The 21,800-nt window shown below is 38.5% G+C and overlaps 3 protein-coding genes across 4 annotated transcripts; 2 read left to right on the forward strand and 1 right to left on the reverse strand.

Moving 5' to 3' along the window:
- Window positions 1-89: 89 nt before the first annotated feature.
- LOC137180059 (RNA exonuclease 5-like) lies at window positions 90-10,298 on the reverse strand. 2 transcript variants are annotated; one of them, XM_067585244.1, is made up of 19 exons: window positions 10,181-10,298; window positions 8,531-8,800; window positions 8,311-8,437; window positions 8,073-8,193; window positions 5,967-6,074; window positions 5,772-5,860; window positions 5,550-5,665; window positions 5,292-5,430; window positions 4,905-4,999; window positions 4,684-4,786; window positions 4,490-4,581; window positions 4,033-4,141; window positions 2,928-3,044; window positions 2,703-2,840; window positions 2,317-2,409; window positions 1,825-2,203; window positions 1,549-1,748; window positions 949-1,058; window positions 90-784 (listed from the first exon to the last, which is right to left on the reverse strand). In XM_067585244.1, exons 2-19 carry the CDS (start codon window positions 8,779-8,781, stop codon window positions 730-732), a joined length of 2,442 nt encoding a protein of 813 aa, XP_067441345.1. In that variant the 5' UTR covers window positions 8,782-8,800; window positions 10,181-10,298; the 3' UTR covers window positions 90-729. The 2 variants fall into 2 exon arrangements, with proteins under 2 accessions (XP_067441345.1, XP_067441346.1); XM_067585245.1 differs by having other exon boundaries at window positions 8,531-8,797; window positions 10,181-10,285.
- A 461-nt stretch (window positions 10,299-10,759) lies between these two features.
- On the forward strand, window positions 10,760-15,692 carry eri2 (ERI1 exoribonuclease family member 2). Its single transcript, XM_067585251.1, has 9 exons — window positions 10,760-10,985; window positions 11,320-11,384; window positions 11,529-11,609; window positions 12,204-12,331; window positions 12,447-12,609; window positions 12,967-13,067; window positions 13,450-13,531; window positions 13,646-13,734; window positions 14,106-15,692. Exons 1-9 carry the CDS (start codon window positions 10,963-10,965, stop codon window positions 15,603-15,605), a joined length of 2,232 nt encoding a protein of 743 aa, XP_067441352.1. The 5' UTR covers window positions 10,760-10,962; the 3' UTR covers window positions 15,606-15,692.
- A 1,770-nt stretch (window positions 15,693-17,462) lies between these two features.
- On the forward strand, window positions 17,463-20,981 carry thumpd1 (THUMP domain containing 1). The gene is made up of 5 exons (XM_067585246.1): window positions 17,463-17,996; window positions 19,108-19,285; window positions 19,385-19,470; window positions 19,864-20,026; window positions 20,125-20,981. The coding sequence occupies exons 1-5, from the start codon at window positions 17,793-17,795 to the stop codon at window positions 20,472-20,474; spliced, it is 981 nt and encodes a 326-aa protein (XP_067441347.1). The 5' UTR covers window positions 17,463-17,792; the 3' UTR covers window positions 20,475-20,981.
- The last annotated feature ends 819 nt before the right edge of the window (window positions 20,982-21,800 follow it).

The raw sequence follows: 21,800 nt of genomic DNA on the forward strand, positions 1-21,800 counted from the left end.
CCGGCTTTGGCTTCTAAATTTCAAATTTAAAACCATGATGATGAGGAGCTGGACTGTGGAACTGACAGTTAATAATGAAAAGACAACAGTCAAGACATTAAAACAATTTAATGTTTCAGTATCAAAATGCATAGATCAGGTTTGTAAATCCTGCTCATAGTTAAAACTCTTCAGCTCAAGTTTAAAGTGACATTTCACTTAATTACATTAATATTATTATACAATCAGTTAACATGATGTATTATCCTGTCTGTTTTGGGTTCATTGTGACTTCATGAAACTGCTGTCTGATTTTCTTCCACTAAAACAAACAAACTGGAAATACTTACAAACTATATTTCAGTACGTGCTGAGTTTTGTGCTTCCATGATTGCACTTTTCATGATTTTGTCCGATAATAATCACACATGCGGGGGGTTTGTAGTTCAGAGAAAAAGAAAATATTGTACCAAAGGCAAATGTTAGTTTTTACTGCAGCTCTGATTGTTTCCAGGCAACAACAAATTATTTTTAACAGCATTTGACTTGAACTTGCGTATATCAGACGGATTGTGTTTCAGTGAAAACAGAAGTCTGAGGTGTTTATTTTATACTTCATTGATGGATTTTATATCTTAATTGTTTTATTTGTATCCTCATTTATATTTATTTGATCTTTATTGCTTTCACTTGGTCCAGGTGGCACACAGGATCAGGCATCAGTTGACTGTCAGCGTAGATTTACACTCCTCAAGATTCCTGCTTGACCTCCATAAGACACAAACCAGGAAGGTGTCCATGAGCACTGAGGAAGAGGAGATGGAAGAAAAAATATTTTCAAATATTTTTTTTGTAATCAATTAATTATTGTATAAATAAAGACAAATGCAAAAATAAAATAAAAACAAATCTGAATAATGAGAGATAATGATGATAAAAATAATAATAATAAGAGTCAAGACACCTCACCTGGTACGTCCGAGCAGCACAACCACAGACAAGGTGCATTCTGGGAGAGATCTGAAGAGCTTCCCCAGGCGCCGGTCCAACTTCTTCATCATAAGCTCCATTTCCTGGTCCTACACGTAAAACAAGCTGTCATCACATATGTGCTATATATCATAAACTGTACACCTCAGAAAAATCTAATCACAGAAGTACTAAATCACTGCCTCATATGTACTTTATTACAATAGTTTTGGCAATGTACTTGTACTCTAACATACACCAACTTTGACAAAAATCACAATAATTATGAGTCCAACACTTCTCCAAGGACAGAGAAATGTCAAAGTCTACACAAAGCATTATTACATTGCTTGTAATCGCTTAGTTTTCATCATGAAAGCAAGTCATGACAAATAAAGCGAGCCTACATTTCAAAAGCTCCGTTTCCCCTGTGAGAAGAAAAAATCTGAGAATTGACAGCTGAAAGCCAGAACAATGGGACTATGATGTTCCAAGGATCTTCTGCTGCCATCTTGTGGTTTTCACACACAACTTTTAAAGCACTTACAAAAAAGAAAATAATAGTTTAATAATAACTAATAATTATCGTAGTTTGCTTACCTGAGAGCTGGTGTGCATGTGGGTCCTCTCCTCGTCTTCTGCTGCGACCCCATTAGCTCCCACTGAAGTCACAGGAGTTGTCATGGCAACCCATGAAGGCAAGTGAGGTGGAGTCAGGGATGGACAGATGAGGTAGTGCTCCTTCCAAAGGTCCTCAGAGGAGCTGAGAGCCGCGTGTTTCCCCTCTGAACTATCAAACTCTGTCAACCACACACACTCAGGTCAGAAATGAACACATACAACAAGAGATAATCAATATTGTAGCTGTTTACTCACTGATGCGTGCATGTCTTGCGTGTTTTCCAGGTTTGGCAGGCAGGAAGATTCTCTCCACTTTACTAAACTGGCCAAATGTTTCTCTGAGTTTCTCCTCAGACAGTTTAGACTTTGTGGTAGGAAACTGCTTTGCTGCAGTTGACTCAGTCTCAGAATAGTGACCGTTTACTTTAGCAGAAGGCGTCTTGTTCGCTGTTTGAACATGAGTGACACCTGAACATTTAGTGTGCCCGTTAACTTTTGCAGAAATGTGCATGTTCTCAGCCATACTGGGGTTTAATTTAACAGCATAGAGGTGACTGGTGTTGAGAGCGTCACCCCTCAAAGCATCAAGAGTCAGATCCAGGTCCAGCGTCGACTCATATACAGGCCTCTGCACCTAGAAAATGCACACATGCAATCAAATACAGTATACTGGAGGTACAGAAGTCTCCAAATGTTTAACTGTAATGTAAAAGGGAAGAAACAGAAAGAAAAAGGGAAGAGAGTTACCTTGATGGACTGTCCCTGCACGTTAAGTCCATTCAAAGTTTTTAAAGCCAGCAGAGCTCCTTCCAGCTGCTCGAACTCGACTTCTGCATGGACCTGGACAACAAACGTTGTCAGAAAGGACAGATGAGATTAATAAAGCACATACAGAGGAAGGAGAACAAACAGTTTAACAGGAACCGGAGCAGAGGACACAATTATATTTATATAAACAGATAACAGTAACAATATTTTCTACCACAATAGAAAAAGAGAATTAGGATAATTTACAGATCAGATTAAACATTTCATCACCTTTCCTTTTATATAAATGAACAGAAGCAGTAATTATCACCAAATAGCAGTTTATTGAATGTAAAATGGAGGACTGCACTGCAGGTGAGACGTACCCTGACAGCTGTGTTCAGCATTTTGATTTTCTGAACCGATCCACAGCAACGAAACAGCCGCCTCACATCTCTCTCAGAGAAACCAGCGGGGAGCGGCCCCGCAAACACTACACACATATCTCGAAGGTTTGCGCGCACCTGCAGGATTAACAAACACGGTAAATAGTTTGTAAAAATGTCACTCAGACGCTGAAAAATGATACATGATCTGAATGAATGCCTCACCCTCTGGTACTGCTGCTCCTGATGAGGGAAGAAACTCTGAAGTTGTTTTGAAAAAGAAGAGAACTGGAGCACAGAGAAGAACGGACACTTGGTTTGTCTCCTGAAAGCAGCCACTACCTGAAGGAAAGATGATGAAGTATGAATAAGTAGAGAAGAAGAAGAGTTTCGCACAGAATGTTGATGGAAAAGAAGAGAGGAACAAGACACAAGCCACAACAGAGCAAATATGCAGAAAGGTGCAGCCTGTCACTTCTGATTTGCTGCTGGCACATAATACAGTCACCTATAATATGATTAGCTGGAACAATTAACCGATTAATTGACCAAAAAATGAATTAATCTGCAACTAATCTGCAAAAAATTAATCTGCAACTATTTTGATAATTGATCCATCATTTAAGTCGTCTTTCAAGCAGAAATGCTGAATGTTCTTTGGTTTCAGCCTCTCAAATGTTTTTGTAATTTTTCTTCATATTTGACAAAAAAATATATTTAACATTAATATCTTAAGGTTTTGGACAAATAAATCTGGCAAAACAAGCATCACTGTGGGCTTTGAGAAATTATGAATGCCATTTCTTCCTTATTTTTTGGCGTCCATTGACTAAATGACTGAATAATCGGCAGATTAATCAATAATGAAAACAATCATTGGTCCCCGTCAAAAATATTATCAATAAGTAGCAACTTAATTAATCTGTCTTTGCTTTGTTGCTTTAAAGATTTTCCATCAAAACCAAGTACTTGGAGACAAAGGTCTTAATACCTAACAAACAGGTAAACTGCCAAACCTTTATGAGCACCTGCTGTATGTGCACCAGAAATGAAAATAGATCAATACTACTTTGTGTAGGAAACCAGTCAATCAATCAAACTTTATTTGTATAGCACCTTTCGTACAGGTTAATGCAATCGAAAGTGCTTTACAGATGACTGACAAGCCAATAATGAGACAGAACAAATGTAAATAGTAAAAACGATTTGAGACTAATGCACACAAGAAGTAAAAGAAAAACAAGCTAATTTTGGGTTTCAAGCAAGACTGTCCCATCACATCAGTTGCACTGGAATCAAAACCACCTTAGACACGATCTGAAAGTCTCACCTCTTTGTCAGAATTGTGCCACTGCTGATTGGACAGAGGCAGGGCGACGTCAGAACGTTTTCCTAAAAAGGCCACTGACCTGCCAAGTGTCTGCAATATGTCAGCAAACCTGCACAAGAAAGATCATTTTTATTATTTGATGAGGTTTTATGAAGAAGACAACAAGTGGAGTATATGTTTTCCCCTAAATCTATCGCATAGCTACTTCACAAGGGTTCTAGTTGACAACTAAATCACATCAAACTAGGAATAAAAGAAACAGACTGAGTTATAAAAACCTGTAGACTGACTCACTACGTCCACTCTGAGTCAGTTAGATCTGAAAATGCTGTTTACAAAAAGAAAACAATGTGTGTCCACAGTGTTTTCAGGTTGTTTCCAAAAAGTTTCCTGTGTCTGTAGTAAGATGTAAACAATACAGATAAGTCTAAACAGTATGTAATATGTTACCTGGTACCTGTTACTTGGTGTGGGTGCAGCAGGTGTACAGTCAGCGGACTCCTCTACTATTGTGTATCCCCACAGCTCCTCCAGATGAAGCTCTACAACCTGACAGCGAGCATACACATGAAAATGTTATATCAACCGTGTGTGTGTGTGTGTGTGTGTGTGTGTGTGTGTGTGTGTGTGTGTGTGTTCGTAATGTGTTACCTGAAGAGGTCCTGTTTTAATAAAGTACTGAGCCAGCTCCAGGGCTGCCAGAGCATCCTCAATAGGATTGTGACCCTTCTTCTCTTCAGTTTGTATTTGCCTCCTGGGAGATGAGCGGAAAATTAAATTGTTAGCCACGGTGGGCGAGAGACACAGAGAGGTAGAAATAGAGAGAGAGAGAGAGAGAGAGAGAGAGAGCTTAAGAGAAAGGGAGAATTTACTTCAGCACTGTCTCAGCCAGGACCTTGAGCTTAAACCTCTGTCCAAACTCTCTCCTGTACAGCAGCGAAGTGTCAATTACATGCTGGTGGATCAGCTGCAGGGAAGACGACACACAGTACAGGTCAAAATGTGTTTTTAATGAAAAAAAAACATGCATCTGTGCTTGATGTCCCTCTAGAGTAAAAATAACTTGGTTTAGTACACCTCAGTATTTTAGAAAAGCAGCATATTTAGAAAATGTAAAACTAGAAGACAAATCAGAGAGACAAAGAGAGAAATGGAAAGACTTGTGCTTACTAAACAAACTTCACTTTCTACTAAACAAGCTTCACCTGATCATTTCGTAGCTGTTACGAGCTGAAACCAAAATGTCAGTAGTCACTCACTTTCAGAGCCATGAGGTCGTTGTTGATGGAGTGGCCCACCAGGACTGCGTCCCGCGGCAACAGCATCCTGAGCTTCGCCTGAACGTCCCGGAGGGTGGTCGTGATTGGCCGCAACATCGCTGCAGTGATACCAGAGAACCTATCAGGAGGCAGCCGATGACATAGGCGACAGAAATGCGTTGTAGCATTTTAACACAGTGATGCTGTTTATCAATAATATGAAAGCATGTGTGTATGAGTGTGTGTGTGTGTGTGTACTTGGTGAGGTAGTTGAGGATTTTGTTCTCAGGTTTCACCAGATCGTCCAGCACACATTTGCCGTCGCTGTCCACCAGAGAAACCCGGGCCAGCTCATATCCCTTTTCTGTTAGACACTGGGAACACAACACTAAAGGGTCAATGACATGTATCTACAATATATCAAGTAAAGTGCACAGAGTGTAAATGTCAAACATGACAAAAGGATGAAACGCATCTCACCATTTCACAGTCGAGTCCGTACAAAGGGCTGCTGTCAGTGACAAAATCATCACTATCTGTGCAAATAAATTCCTCAAAGCCCGGCATTCCTGAGTCAAAGGAAACAAAAGAAGGAGGAGGTGAGGAGGGGACGACGGAGAGAGGCAGCAAGACAGAGGAAGAAAGAAAGAGAGAAAGAGAGAGAGAGAGACTCACCTTTAACAGGGTAGTGCTTCTTGATCATCTCCTCCTGGGTGAAAACATACGCTGTCAGTCCTCTCCTCTCTGTCCCAAACTTGATGATTACAGGGTGATTCTTCAGTCCTGCAGCAGAGCACAATAACACACACAGTGAACAACGAGAGAGAGACGCACAATATTATTGACAAAAATGCCTCAATATGTGAGTGAGTGAATATTAGAGAAGATTATTTTGACCCAATAAGCAGAGAGAAGCATTAATTGTTCATTTCTACCATCTGCAACAGTTTCATGCATACAGAAAATTTGAACACTTAATTGTAACACCGCTTTTAAAAATCTGGAAGAAGAAAAGTCATTTAGACTACATCGAGGGTTTTCAAAGTCTGACACTGTGGTAATAACTGGTGATAATCCTTCACTGGTTTTCAAACGGCGAATATAATATAACTCTGACCATTAGTAATGTCATAAAAATACTGATAGATAGCTCATATTAACAGATTTTGTCCCTCTTTTTATTATTCTTTGTTCCTTGTCTCACTTTGATTCGGAGGATAATCATTCGCTTAGGGCCATTTGCTCCTCCAAGGAGCACAGGCCATTGACAAACGACCTCCATTTCACTCAATTACTAGCGATTCCCTCTAGATCTCCCCAGTTGAGCCCACTTCTAGTTATTTCCGCCTGGGCATCTCTCCTCCAGCTATTCCTGGGTCGACCTCTGTTTCTTGTTCCCTGTGGGTTCCATGTCAAGGCTTGTCGGGTGATGTTTGTGGCAGGTTCTCTGAGGGTATGCCCAATCCGACTCCGCTTTCTCCCCAGAATTTGTAAGGTAATGGGATCCTGGCCTGCTCTCCTCCACAGATCCACATTTCTTACTTTGTCTCTCCACCAGATTTTGAATATACTTCTTAGGCAGGTGTTAATGAATGTCTGTAGTCTGTTTGTTGTTTGTTTGGTTGTCCTCCATGTTTCCGATCCATACGGCAACACCTGCTTGACGTTGGTGTTAAAGATTCTCAGTTTGGTGTTTGTTGAGATGTTTTTTGAGCTCCAGATCTTTCTGAGCATGTTAAACACCATCCTTGCCTTGTTAATCCGGCTTTTTATATCAGCCTCTGTCCCTCCGGTGATGTCCACAACACCGCCCAAGAATGTGAACGCCTCCACCTCTTCCAGGCTATTGTTGTTCATGAGGATGGGGTTGCTGGATTTGGAATGGATCTTCATGATCTGTGTCTTAGCTGTATTGGGTGTCAGTCATAATCATGTACAACGGTAAATGGATGCATTGATACAGCACCTTTCTAGTCTTCCGAACACTCAAACCCCAAATTTGGGGTTCGGTATCTTGCCCGAAGACACTTCGACACACAGAGCCAGGGAATTGCCGATCTTCCGATTAGTGGACAACCTGCTCTGCCTCTGAGCCACAGTCGCCACAGTGTTGCCCCATATAATGCTTTGGGGAGTGTAAACAGGGAACATGTGAACAGGAAGTATAACGTTGCCATGGATTCAGTGAGTTGTGGACACTATGGGCTACAACTTGAGCCTATATTTGTTTACATTTGTTTGTTTTATTTTTTTCCCCCTATGTATTAGTGTTTTTAATATTTTATCCTATGTTTGATTTATTATAATCTTTCAGTGTTCTTTTGCCTTGTCAAGTAGTATAATATTTAAAAGTGCTATGCAAATAAAATTATTATAATTACTACATTTTGGCACCATTAAAAGTATGCTGAATTAGGTATTATAAGTTCCTGTTTGCAATGTACCATAAATGTACAGACAACTACCACTGGATGACTTTGATACTAAAGAAAATTTAAAAACAAAACGTGATAATTCTCAGACAAGTACTTAAGTTATAGCAAGTGTCTTTTTTCTATCATTTCTAAGCGGCTTTATAGATGTTTATCAGCGATGCACATCAGAGATCATGATTTACTCGGAGAGTGTAAGTAACATTGAATCTAAAAATATGTGCAGCATATCTGTGAGTTCAGACTCTGGGCTACATCACGACAAGTCCTGGTCTCATGTTATACTGAAAATGTAGGCATTTACTGTATTTTCCAGCACATTCCACATATGCACATACACGATTCTCACCTTTATGCAAGGCGCTCTTTTCCTTGTCTGTTTGGGAAACAGATGACCAGTCAAATTTAGGAAGTTCACTCCCGAAGATTCCAGACGCAAGGTTGTTAGATGATGGAGTGAAGGTGACCCTCTAATACAGTCAGATAAAAAACAAGGACAAGTATTAAACCAAAACACTGACAGTTTGAGTAGAACTTGTCCCAATAAATAATCTATTACTATGTTTACATCCCCTCTGGTTACTTACAGTGGTGTAGTTGGTCCTGAGGTGTTGCAGGCTGAGGTAGTGTTTGTAGAAGTGACTCTGGGTGAGACCTTCCACCAGCACAACATTCACACCTTTGACCTTCCTCTGGTGGTGAAGACGACACCAACTACAAGGCAAAATACTTACATTAGATATTTTAGACACATGTTTGAGTGCAGGGACACAGTATTAGTACATTACAGATAATTACAGTCATTACCTGGGCTGTTTGATGCCACCTGTTTTCCCCAGAGCGGCATAATGCAGCAGCTCTGTCAGCTCATTCAGTGTAATTGCTTGCTGGAGGCTTTCAGGCAGCACAGAGATCCTCGGTGAGCAGGAGGTACGTCCACACTCCACTGCTTCATCATCCTCCTGCCCACTTTTTAATCTCTTGGCCGTCTCATGTGCCGTGGGGGAGATGTTCTTTCTTTTCTTTCTGCTGCACGATGTTGATGATGAAGACTCCATGTTCAAGCAGATGTTTCTACTGGGAGATATAAAAAGATATTTGAGATGGTGTTGTGTCCTGGCAGCTGTCAAATGTGAGCTGTATCATTTGAACACATCTAGAGTTATACACGCTCCTCTTTATATTGACGTTGTTTTAAGCGCTTATGAATGTAAATGTGTTTAGGTAACTTGGGCTGGGTATCAATTAGAACTGCAATCAATTACTTGATTAGTCAATGACAGAAACTTAATTGCCAACTATTTTCATTGTGTTGTGTTGTTTAATTATACTTTGACTGTTAAAATGATCTTCTTTTTTTACTGTATTTTAAACTGTGGTAACTTTGTGCTAAGACAAAATAAACAGAGAATATGCTAGAAAATCAGTTTTGTTGGTGGGTATTTTCAATATACATTTCTCCCATAAACCTGATGCATCTCTATTGCAGGAAATATCTTAAAACCTTTATTCACAGTTTAAATATTTCTGTAACTAACTAGCCTACATCATAGACATCTGAGTCAGAAAAGAGAGAAAGGCTTCTGTAGATAAACATATTCCTCAATGTCAAGTATTGTAAGTATTGTTCTGGTATTGGTACCAAAACTCAGATGTTATATTGGCACTATTGATTGATCATATCCAGACATACAGGCAACTTTTGACTGATTCATATTCTGAACACTAGAACAGAGGAAGTACTAGGCGACTATACAAGATGTTGGAAGCTAAAGCTGCAAGATTAGTAAAAAAAAACCTTAAAAATGATTGGCAACTACTCTGATAATTGCTGGAGTATTTTTCAAGCAAAAATGCCAAACTTTACCACACGTACAGCTGTCATTTGTGAAGATTTACTGCTTTTCTTTCTCTTATGTGATAGTAAATTGAATTTCTTTGAATTCTGAAGAGTTAGTGGACAAAACAAGCAATTTAATGACATCACCTTCAGCTATAAGTAACTTGTGATGGACATTTTTTCACTCTTTTCAGACAATTTGATCATTAGTTGCAGACCTATTGTAAACCCAAAAGGATTTTAGAATAACATCCTGGTGATTTGATTTAACACTTTAACACATAGCTATTATGGGTATAAGAAGCAAGTTGACATGATCTTGTCTTGTACTGTATCCTAATATGGGACATGTGACTGTTAGAAGCATATATAGTGACTGTTTCATGATAAGCTTGGTTGATTTATGCTGCAGGTGTCAAGCAACAGAAGAAAGCTTTAGGCTTTACCTGTAGCCTTTTATCTGAGGGGTTTCTGCGTGTGTCATTAATAAGATACACAGAAGACACTACAGCATCGATGTAGCTACAACTCTTTAGACTTTATACATATAATTTACAAGTATTTATGCGTTTATTATATATATGAGGACATAAGCGAATAATAAAAAATATATATACCAAAAGCTGTTGGTCCAGGGACTTCCAAATTCATGTCTTTCCACCACCAGACTAAAAACACATGGCCAAAACACAGCCGCTGCTACACGTTACAACTGCAACTAAACGACGTTTTTTTTCTTTCCACCCGCATTCTGCGAAGACCCGCCCTACTCTTCTTCTGATTGGCTGAGGCTCTGATATTATTACCTTCTTGCTTAAACCAAACCAATCTAACCAACGAAGGCAACGAGTACTAGCCAATCAGAGGCAGAGTAGGGCGGGTCTTCGCAGAATGCGGGTGTGGAAAAAATAAGGCGACTAAAAAGTACTGGCGCTGCTTCCGGTTTCGTACCTTTAAAATAATTGTCAGGTCTTTCAGTCGGTTCATGCTGTGCAGTTAAAATTGCGATATTCGACGGTATTTCGTCTGAAAAAAAATCACATTATCCAGATCAAACTGACTCCATGTCGGTATGTAGCCTTATTTTGTCATACGCGGCGTTAAGACCAGAACTTCATGGTTTTATTTTGATATCGCACGGCAAAACCGGAAAAGCAGTTCGTTCTTTTTCGATAAACTTCGTACGCTTTACACGATCGACTAACTTTCTGCAGTTGATTTCGCTGACTTGCAGTCATAACCAATCGAGACTAGAATAATGGATGCGCATTTTAAAAAAGCAGCGCGATTATTACTGCGTTTTTAAATCAATATACAAGCAGGACCCGCTAATAGTTTCACTTTTTTTCTGTAAAGATTGCAACAAAAATCCTCGGTGCTCTGAATTTAAGGAACACTTATGGCTACAAAAAAACTGGCCAAGTAAGTAACATAAACTATCCGTTACTAGCCTGTTGGCTGAACAGCTAACACAAATAAACTGGAAAGACGAAGAAACGTTTTGGTTAGCCTTGGATATTTAATTAACTAGTTTAAACATTTGTATTAGGTTCAGCGTTTGAATATCGTTTTAAAACTTGAGCTATTTGTGTTTAAATTGGCCAACAATGCTTGTTCTCCTAAGCATTTTATTCAGGAAGAAGTAGTAGTGCTGTATTTTACTAACTTACAACTAAACTCTTGAAAAACATCACGAATTTAGTTGGTTTTAGATTTACTGTACATGATAAAGACTCTTCAATCTCTCTCTGCACAGAGAGCTCGGACTGTTGAGGCAGCGCAGTCAGTCCTCCACAGGACTAAAGAAACCAGTGGTGTCAAGTAAGTTTGAAATTGATTGATTTAATTTGATAATGTGTCTACAGAAAGAGCATGTTTAGGCCTACACTAGATCCCACTGGCATTACATCTTACATTGGATTATTTGTGACATTATATAATACTGTTTGTTTGTTTGTTTTTCAGATCAAATATTTTCCTACCTGATTGTGATTGATTTTGAGTCCACTTGCTGGAGAGAGAAAAACAACTACGGCCAAGAAATTAGTAAGTTTCTGAGGAATGACTTTGAAACTATATAACTCAAGACACCATTTTTTTTTAAAAATGTGATATTTAATTTAGAGCTGCAACGATTAGCTGATCTATCGATTAGTTGCCAACTATAAAATTAATCGCCAACTATTTTGATAATTGATTAATTATTTTGAGTCATTTTTTTAAGAAAAAAAATGTCCAAATTCTCTAATTCTAGCTTCTAAAATGTGAATCATTTCTGATTTATTTAGTCTTCTATGACAGTAAACTATCTTTGGGTTGTGAACTGTTGTGGACTGACACCAAAGCTATTATGTGTAAAACTACTTGGCAATAAACCTGATTCTGATTCTAACTGTGAACAAAACAAGACATTTGAGGACGTCATCTTGGACTTTGGGAAACAGTGATCAGCATTTTTCATCATTTCTGACATTTAATGGACCAAACAACCAATTTAAAAAAAAAAAAAAAAAATTAAATAATCAACAATTTAATCGATGATGAAAATAATGGTTAGTTACAGCCCTAATTTAATTTGAGGACCACTCCTCCTCACCAAACCTTACACCTGTCCTTCTCTCCTTTCCTCCTCTTGTGCAGTTGAGTTTCCTGCTGTTCTGTTGAACACGTCCACAGGGGAGGTCGAGTCTGAGTTTCACACATATGTTCAACCTCAAGAGCGCCCCGTTCTGTCCGAGTTCTGCACTGAGCTGACAGGGATTACGCAGGTGTCTGTACAAAGGAATAAACACACAATTACAAAGATACCAATGTACCTCCTGGTGCTTTTTACTGTTGATTGTTTTAAAATACATCTGACAGCTTTATTTCCCTGTCTTACAGATGCAAGTTGAGGCAGGGATCCCCCTCCAGATCTGTCTTTCTCGCTTCAGCCGCTGGCTGCAAAACCTGCAGCTTCAGATGGGTGTGGTCTTCCCCAACAGACAACAGAGATGTTCTGCACCTTCACCCTCTCAAAAACTATGTACCTTCCTCACATGGTCAGGTAAAAGTCATTTGTATGTGTTTACGACTCTCCAAGGTCAGAGTTAGCATATATTGTTGGTGATAAACCCCAGTAAGCCTCATCGCAATCAATCACTGCCTCAATTAAGGAGGTTAATTTCTGTGTTGGAGGCAAGATGACACTTAAAATCAATAAAAAAATACACTTTTATCTCCAAACATTACAAATTTTGTACAAAAACACTGAATAAATTTTGGATCTGTAGATACAAATGTGTAATGGCAGGGCAACATCAACAACATGTTTGAGTTTTTACAATTTTGAGATATTAAATGGACAAATTAAGTTGAAACACATTGTTAAGTTTAATGTGCCTCCATCTACGTTGCGTATCAGACTGGGATCTTGGAGTTTGTTTGCAGTACGAGTGTAAACGTAAGCAGATCCATAAACCTGATGTTCTCAACAGCTGGATAGATCTGAGGAGCACATACAGGGTAAGTGGATGCTCAGTCATTTTGTCTTTCAACCTCTGCTCTCTTTAATGCTTCCCCTCTTATTTTTATGGCTGTTTCTAACAGTTCATTTTGTAACTGATTAATTTATCAATTACTTACTAGTATTAATAGTTTAGTTTGTTCATCAGTTCTTCCTGCAGCACCAGTTCTGCTAACCAAAAGCTGCCCACTAGGCGGTTCCTGTTCCACTGTCAAACATAGTAGATACTTATCTTTCGTTACCACAGCCAAAAGTCATGCACTCAGATTTCTTATTTTTTCTGACCACTAGCCACTGATTACATTTTCTGTCCTTGTTCACATTATTTTGAGTTCTCAGGATTTCTCATGTTGTGATAAAACCTTTTTTTTTTCTCTACAGCTTTTTTACAACAGAAAACCAAAAGGCCTGAATGGGGCACTACAAGATCTTGGGATACAGTTTTCTGGGAGAGAACATTCTGGTACAAAAAAGCTCAAGTTTTGCTTTGTTCCTGATAATTCTACATATAAAATACCCACAACTTAATTCCCTTTTTTCTTTTTTCATGTGTTTCTTGTTGTCCATCTTTCCTCAGGTGTGGATGATGCCAGAAATACAGCTCAGCTGGCAGCACGGATGATGAGGGACGGGTGTGTGATGAAGATCACGAGGAGCCTGGACAGGGTGAGTGGCCGTCCAACGATGCATCCCGACCCCTAAATCCCCGGTTCCCCTTCAGCCTCCCCAAGCAAAACCTGTTATGGATGATGACTGATGATGGATGAAGCTTATGTGATTCAGAAAGACTCAAGATGTCGAATTTTTAAATGTGCTGTAAAGTTTTCTTATATAAATAAACAAATATATAACTGGGTTGTTTATCTTCCTGCCTTTTATCTGCTCCAGTTTTTAGACTTTTGTACTTGATGCAGCGTAAAATGTGAAATAAATCTTTCTTGAGACTTAATTTGACAATACAGTTTCAAGGAAAAGCAGCTACAGTTGATATTTTGTGCGTTACTGATTATATCCCTCATGTTGTCTTCTTCTCATAGACCCCATCAACGGTCAAACCCATGTTTGGAAACTCGACCTGTCCCGCTCACAAGACAGAAAACCCCAACATGGATAAAGAGGAAAATACGAGTACCACAAATAAACCCTCATCATCCAAGATTCCTGTCAAAGCCGGTCAGATAAAATTATGTACAAAGAACAATACTAGAGTTTTAAACACAGAGGAGAACTCAAGGTCAGTTCAAGAATCTGTTCAAAGCCTGGTCTCACCAAAGACGCTGCTGAATGGTACGACGACACCACTATGGGGACGCAGCAGCAGCATCAGTAGGAGGTCAGTTACAGCAGAGGTTGTCACTAATATTTCCTCTTCAGTTATGAGCATCTGTCCTTCACCACACAACAACAACAACAACAACAACAACAACAACAACAACAACAGGCTTCTTATGTGTTCTACTACCATTGGCGGCCTCTCCCACCTACCTCTGCAAAACCAGACCTCAAGAACAGCGGGGCTTGTGAAGGACGAGGAAGGCGCAGAACTTATAGTGGAAACCGAGGACAGGTGTGGTTCATATGACGATGTGGTGTTGGAGGGTGACGATGCCAGAATCGAAACGGATAGAGAATTAGAGTACGTATCAGATGTTGACGGCAGGTGTTATGTGTCGGAAGAGCCTGATAATTCATATTCACCAGCGGGTCAGGTCACATTAAGCGAAACTAAAACTCAAAGGATGGAGACCAGTGAGTCATCCACAACGTCTGACACTACAAAGAGGGTAAGATCCCACATTAACGTCTCTGGTCAGTTTAATAAGATGACTCATTCAAGGATCTCAGAGCCGGAAGTTTACTTTGCTGTGCCTAAAACTGTTACTTGGAGCTCCAAATCCAATCAGCAAAAATCAAGAGTGAAAACCCCTCTGCTGCGCCAAGAGAAGCCACATGTGTCACATGAAAACTCTAAAATAAACACACCCTCTATGTTCAGGCTGAAGCCCTTTGCCCCAGAGAAAACTTCCACCCCTAATACCTCATTTGTCAGACCCAGAGCAACCATCACACAACACACAAAGACTCCAAAGTCGTCCTTCAGCATCTACACTGACTCAGCAAAACAGGCTCCCTCCTCACGTGGTTCTCTTAATTTCTCCAAGAATGTTCTCTCCTCTTTGTCAACCAACACGCTCTCCTCATCTACCAATCGATCCTCCATTCCTGTGACAGTGAGAGGAGGAGGAGGAGGAGGGAAGATCACCTCCCCGCTGTGCGCGTGTGGCCGCCGTGCAAAGCGGCAGGTTGTGTCCAACGGTGGTCCGAACCAGGGCAGAGGGTTTTATTGCTGTGCGGTCCGCCGGTCGGGCAGCGGCAGGATCCAGAAGGGATGCGAGTTCTTTAAGTGGGAGTCTGCACTGATGAAGAGCAGTTCAGTGGCTTCTCCTGCTGTCAGGTCTTCTGTCTCACTGTGTCACATCAACTCAACTCTCAGCTGCCGTCCACCTCAGGGGTCATCGTTAAGAAAGAGCTATTAAGAGCTGTAAGCTGTATCTGCTCCGTTCTACCTCAGTCACATAAACTTTTAGACACCTTAAATGCAAACTGTGGTCAGTTCTCACAAAGACGTTCCTGCATTAATGTATTTTATGCAGGAAAAAAGAAAAAACTCTGAACAGATTTTATTGGAGATGAGGATAGGTTTTTTTCTCTGCTGCTACTGTTTGCCTGTTTTTCTTTTGACACGTAAATTCCTAATTAATTGATTTTATTTTGAAAAATGAATGTTGAGTTTTCAAGTTAAAATGTCATAAAGCCAATTGTTTGCTTTTATTTATTTCAAATGAAATACTTGATAATGAATTCAGTAATAATAATGGTTGTCATTTGTCATTAATTATTTAATTTTTGAAAAAAATGGCCAATATATTCATCAAGAATGAATACTAATAATTATGCAAAAATGAGCTGTGTGCTGTACAGTAAATATACTATTTTGGAAATGAGATTTGGAGAGCAAATAAAATGTTTAAAGTCCCCCTCCTCTCACAAATGTGTTTTGGTTATTTTTACTTAATGTGGATGAGTTTCACTGTGCAGAGTTTGACAATTAAAGGCTGTTTTCACCTTCATCTGCTGAAGGAGAAAAGTTTCTCTCTACTCACCTTAAATATGAGTTTACATACAAGTGTGATTTTGTGACATCACAACTAGTTTGGAAGCCAGTCCAGTTCAGTGACGTAGGACTTAAACGTTTGAAATCTATGAATATTTGTATATTCAGAGATACTGAGTTATGGGGAAGAAGATGTAATTTTAGGAATTTTTAACTACCTAATTAAACTTTTTGGAGGAAAACGAATATGAGACATATTTGAAGCAGAATATTTTTATATGTCTGAAAACGTTGAGTCATGTGACATGTGAGTGGATCTTTATAAATAGACAGATTTTTACTCATAATTTACTTTGTGTTTTCAATGTTTTCATTTTGTTCTTGGTTTGAGCATTGACTCCATTTAAAGCTTACGACATAAACAGTCAGTTATCTATGTCAGTAATATTTGTTGTTTTTAAAAATACATATATTTAGACCTTATGGTACAATTTCTAGTAGGAACATTGATTATTCATTCCTCAAGAAATAACAGCAAATCTACAGTAACTATACAAAAGATTTTTAAAAATAAGTACATACGTGTATATAAATATTTAAAAACCATATACTAAATATCTTTACACTCCAGGAGTCAATATATTGAATTTCAATTAGATTTCAATACATAGCTACGGAAGTCGAAAACAGCCATGCTTGCAATTATTTTATTTTTTTTAATGCCATTATCTCGAGATTATGAGTTAATTATTTCTTTTTCTCATGAAAATGAGAGAGAGAGAGAATAAGAACCCAACATGTGACAGATTTGAACCCATGTCCTTAAGAGCCCCCTAAAGGCTTCTTGTGCTTGATCTGAATATTTGAGCTATCCATGTGCGGGAGAGGTCGAGAGGAGAAGACAGGAATCAACAAATGAGAATGAGCTCCACCCGTGATAAATCTTGTGATAAATTATCTTGTTATCTCAAGAAATCGGCCTTTTGTTTTTTCGAGATAACAAGATAAGTTAACTTGTGATCTCGAGATAACAGCATTAAAAAAATAATTGCAAGCATGACCTTTCTCGGCTTCCATACATACCCATTGTACCATAAATCATTTATATATTGAGAGCCTATAATAATAATAATAATAATAATAATAATAATAATAATAATAATAATAATAATAACAATAACAATAAATGATAATCCATTCAATAAAATCATTAAATAATAAGACTTGGTCAAAACACTGGTCAATAGTTGTGTTTCGCGACACTATCACTGTTTTGTCCCTCCTCACACGCCGTACAGGACAACCAAAAAACGTGCTACCTTGACTGGTTGTGACTGAATGAGGTGTCGTTTCATTCTACAGATACAGTCTGAAGTTGAACGCATGTTTCGACGGACAGGTTGTATGTTTTTGTGAACTCCTCAGACGTTTTATACTGCAGTCGCTGTAGCTTTAAAGTGTCGGAAAGCTTCTGTTTGCCCCAAACTGTTGAGCTAACGGCTAATAACGCCGAGGGGGAGGAACCAAAACAAGACGGTAGCCTGCTGCTAGTGAGCTCAAATACGAGTTTTTAGGTTGTATAATTGTCTTTAGAAACATATTTGATAATATGTCAGCCGTGCAAAACGATTCGAGGAAACGGAACAAGAAGCGGTATGCCGGCCACCACAACAAGCGGTGGAAGGGCTCCCGGGAGCTGGAGGTGGGAATGCAGGGGATCCTCATCACATGCAACATGAACGAGAGGAAATGCACCGCGGAGGCCTTCAATCTGCTCAATGAATACGCAGACAAGCTCTATGGGCCCGAGAAGGTGAGTACTTTAAACATTTTAGGATCAGAGGTCATATGAGATCTGCAAATAGGTTCGCAAACCGCAGACTAGGCCTTGATTATGTTGCTCTAGTTTCCAAGTTTCTGTGCAGGTTGAACAAGTGAACTGCACCTTGTGACTGCAGCAGAAAGTGAAACCTGAGTTAGTTATTCTTATTTTGCCACAGTTTATGTTTTTAATTGCACATTTGTTTTGTGCATTGAGTGGAGGCAGCCACAGTTTTATTGCACGGTGTTGAATGGACATGACTTTACACTACAAACTTTATACTGTAGTGTAAAGTAAACTTAAAGCAGCTTTCTTTCTCAATAGCTGCTACCTTTCTGATAGTCTTGAGCCAGGAATTATGAATTAACTGAAAAACGTGAAAGTCTGAGACAGTGCTGAAACAAACAGTTGAGTAGCCAGTTAGTTGGTTCACAAGAGAGCTGCAACAACTACTCGATTAATGGAGTAGTTGATTGACAGAAAATTAATCAGCAACTATTTTCATTATCAATTGGTCGGTTTGAGTAGTTGTTCAAGAAAAAAATGATGAAATTCTCTGATTCCAGCTTCTTAAATGTGAATATTTTCTAGTTTCTTTAGTCTTCCATAACAGCAAACTGAATATCTTTGAGTTGTAAAGTTTGGTCACCATGTTTTAGGTTGCACCTCAAGCTTTGAGAAACAGTGATCAACAATTTTTTTTACTATTTTCTAGAGTTTTATAGACCAAACAGCTAATACATTAATTGAGAAAATAACAGACAGATTAATTGATAATGAAGATAATCGTTAGATGTAGCTCTAATTCATAATTTGCCAAGTATGAAGCAAGGACGTTAAATGTCCATATTTCCTTATTCTTTCTGTTTTATATCATCGGTTAAATAAAGATGAAATAAAACTACATTTAAGACATTTGTGAATTGATTCAGTTTGAGTTTTGGACTGTCGATTGTTGATGTGTCACCTCAGATTCTGAAAAACTGTTTGGGGCTTTTTTCTGTATTTTCTGGCACTTCATGGACTTAATGATTAATTTAAAAATCCACATTAATTAAAGACCTAGTTTTGTCTTTACAAAGTGTCATTCTTATGTTCACAGTTGCAAGACAATGACGGGAGCAGTAGTGACGAAGAGGAGGCTGACGAAGAAGATGTTGATGTAGCACTGAAGAAGGAAGTGGCGCAGCTGCAAGCGTCAGGAGTTAAACAAGAGCGACGCTTCCAGGCTCTGGACAGCGGGGCAAACAATGTCATCTTCATCAAAACTCAAAATCTGGGTATGCATTTTACTCTAAGAATACTCAGTGAGATTTACTTTTTGCTTTTTTTGTTATTATTGTGGCTAAAATTTGGGGGGTTTTTTTTCCTTCTCTTAGAATCTGACAAGCTGGTTCATCACATCCTGTCCGATCTCCACACCACCAAGAAGAAGAAGTCCCGAGTGATCCTTCGGATGCTGCCGGTGAGAAACTGAAATCCTTACTGTGTTTAATCTGGTAGAAGTGATTTGACAGATGCAGTGTAGAAAGAATCTGACACAAGACGTCGAGGGACATTGGAGCAGAATAGCTTTCATGGATGAACCTTAATAAGCTTGTATGCATGTTACAAATTAAGAGTTGTTTTAAAATGAACTCATTATTAGACATTTATAAATGTGTTGGACATGTGGTGAACATATCCAAATCATAACTGTTAAACAAACTTTTAGCACCACATCATTGTGTTAACGAGGTTGTTCTCAGAACAGTTTTACTTCATTTAGAAGCAGATGTCTTCTGATCTGTTTCACTACAATTTAAATAAATATTAAAAGTATAAGAACTAAAATAATCAATATTTTTTTCTCATTCAGGTGACTGGAACATGCAAGGCCTTCCAGGAGGACATGGTGAAGTACCTGACCACATTCCTGGAGCCTTGGTTCAAAACACCAAACTGTGGCACCTACCAGATTGCTTTCAAGGCCCGAAACAGCAGCCACAACAAGAGAGACGAAATCATCAAATCTATCGCAGGTAGTCTCGGACCCAGTTTATATTTAGGTCTTTCACGGTTGATTGAAATGCTACAGAAGGAGAACTGACTTTTCCTTTTCGTCTTTGTCTTTTTGCAGGTCTCGTCGGGAAGCTGAACCCTAAAAACAAAGTGGATTTGACCAACCCAGAACTCACCATCATTGTGGAGGTCATCAAGGCTGTGTGTTGCATCAGTGTGGTAAAAGACTATACACTGTATAGAAAGTACAATGTTCAGGAAGTGGTGAAAGAGGACATTCCCAAGCCTGATGTGACCACACCAAAAACCAGTGTGACCACAGCTGAGCAGAAAGAGAAAACTGATGCAGCGGAGGCAAACCAAGAAGAGAAGACAGCAGAAGAAGAGAAGACAGCAGAAGAAGAGAAGGACAAAAATGCGCCGCAGGACAACAAGGAGGTTGATAAGGGCGAAGGTGAGGGGGAATAGGAGGTCACATTTAGAAAAAACACATCGTCAGTTGGACTTAGATTAAAACATTTTTAAGACATGATCTTAAGTTGCTTTATATTGTTGTGCTTTTGTTTTAAACAGAAGGTTCAAAACAAAGATAAGTTGATTTTTTTTTCACAACTTGGCAAAATAATGAAGTTGGTAAGAGTCAGACAAGAATCTAATATAATTTAATGTATTTTTTTATATTCATAAAGAAATCTGATACATTGGTACCATCTTCACAGAGGTGTCCATTTCAAATAGCAGTGATTTTTGAATGAACTGTACATGTCACCATTCCTCATCATAACTTTGCCAACAGTTTTTTAAAATGCAAAATTAAATTTTTAAATTCAGTGTCATTTTTTTTTTTTTTTTTGGACATGTTAAATCAAAGTTTTGTTCAGGTTTAGTGGTACGCCACATTTAGTAACTGTCTGTTTTTGTAATTGTTATTTCTTAAAGCAGTCCCTGAATTAAAGATACCTGTGTGTTTGACTATTTTTGCTACATATCCTTCACTCGTTTCATGGCACATTATGCTTCAGTGATGGGAACAATGGGAGGCAAATATAAGAGGAGAAGAGTCAAAACTACATTAATGTAGTAAAATAAGCACATATCATGTCTTTTTACATGTTCTGTGTTTCACATCATGCAGTGAAATGTCTTGTTTGACAGTGTTTTTACCTCCCACCACCGTACATGAACTGGCAGTTCTTTTCTTCGCCACAAGATGGGGTTTATCCCTCATTTTGTAGAGGCATGTATGAGTTTTTTGTTCACTAATTGTTAATTTATCACTGAATCTTTGATAAAAGTAATATCCATTGTCTTAGTTAAAAATTACCATTTATTTTATAAATGTTTTAAAGATGTTTGTGATTAAAAAAACAGTAAGATTTCATATCATTAGCAATATTTACAGATTACACACCTTTATAATTTCATACATGATGTATCCTACAACAATATAATATCATGTAGTGATTTTTAATGTATTTCTTAGCATAACAGAAAAAAGCTCTATTGGTCTTCATTTAGTTTATTTTTATTTTATAGTTGTAATCTCTCAATGTTTCATGTTGTGTAAACTTACATTGTTAATCAAATTTTTGTGAACTCGAGAACATAACTGGACAGTTTCCTTCTTAGACAGAAATTAAAAAAACAAAACAATGTGAAGTAGAAATGACCAAATATGAGAGATGCATTTTTTGTTTATTAAGTATATGCACATCTTGCATGAGATTTATATCAGTTCAGTTTACAGGTTTAAACCAGAGTATGTGGTCATATTTCTGTAGAATTATTGTGTGT

This window comes from Thunnus thynnus, chromosome 3 (genome assembly GCF_963924715.1).
Source record: "Thunnus thynnus chromosome 3, fThuThy2.1, whole genome shotgun sequence".
NCBI lineage: Eukaryota > Metazoa > Chordata > Actinopteri > Scombriformes > Scombridae > Thunnus > Thunnus thynnus.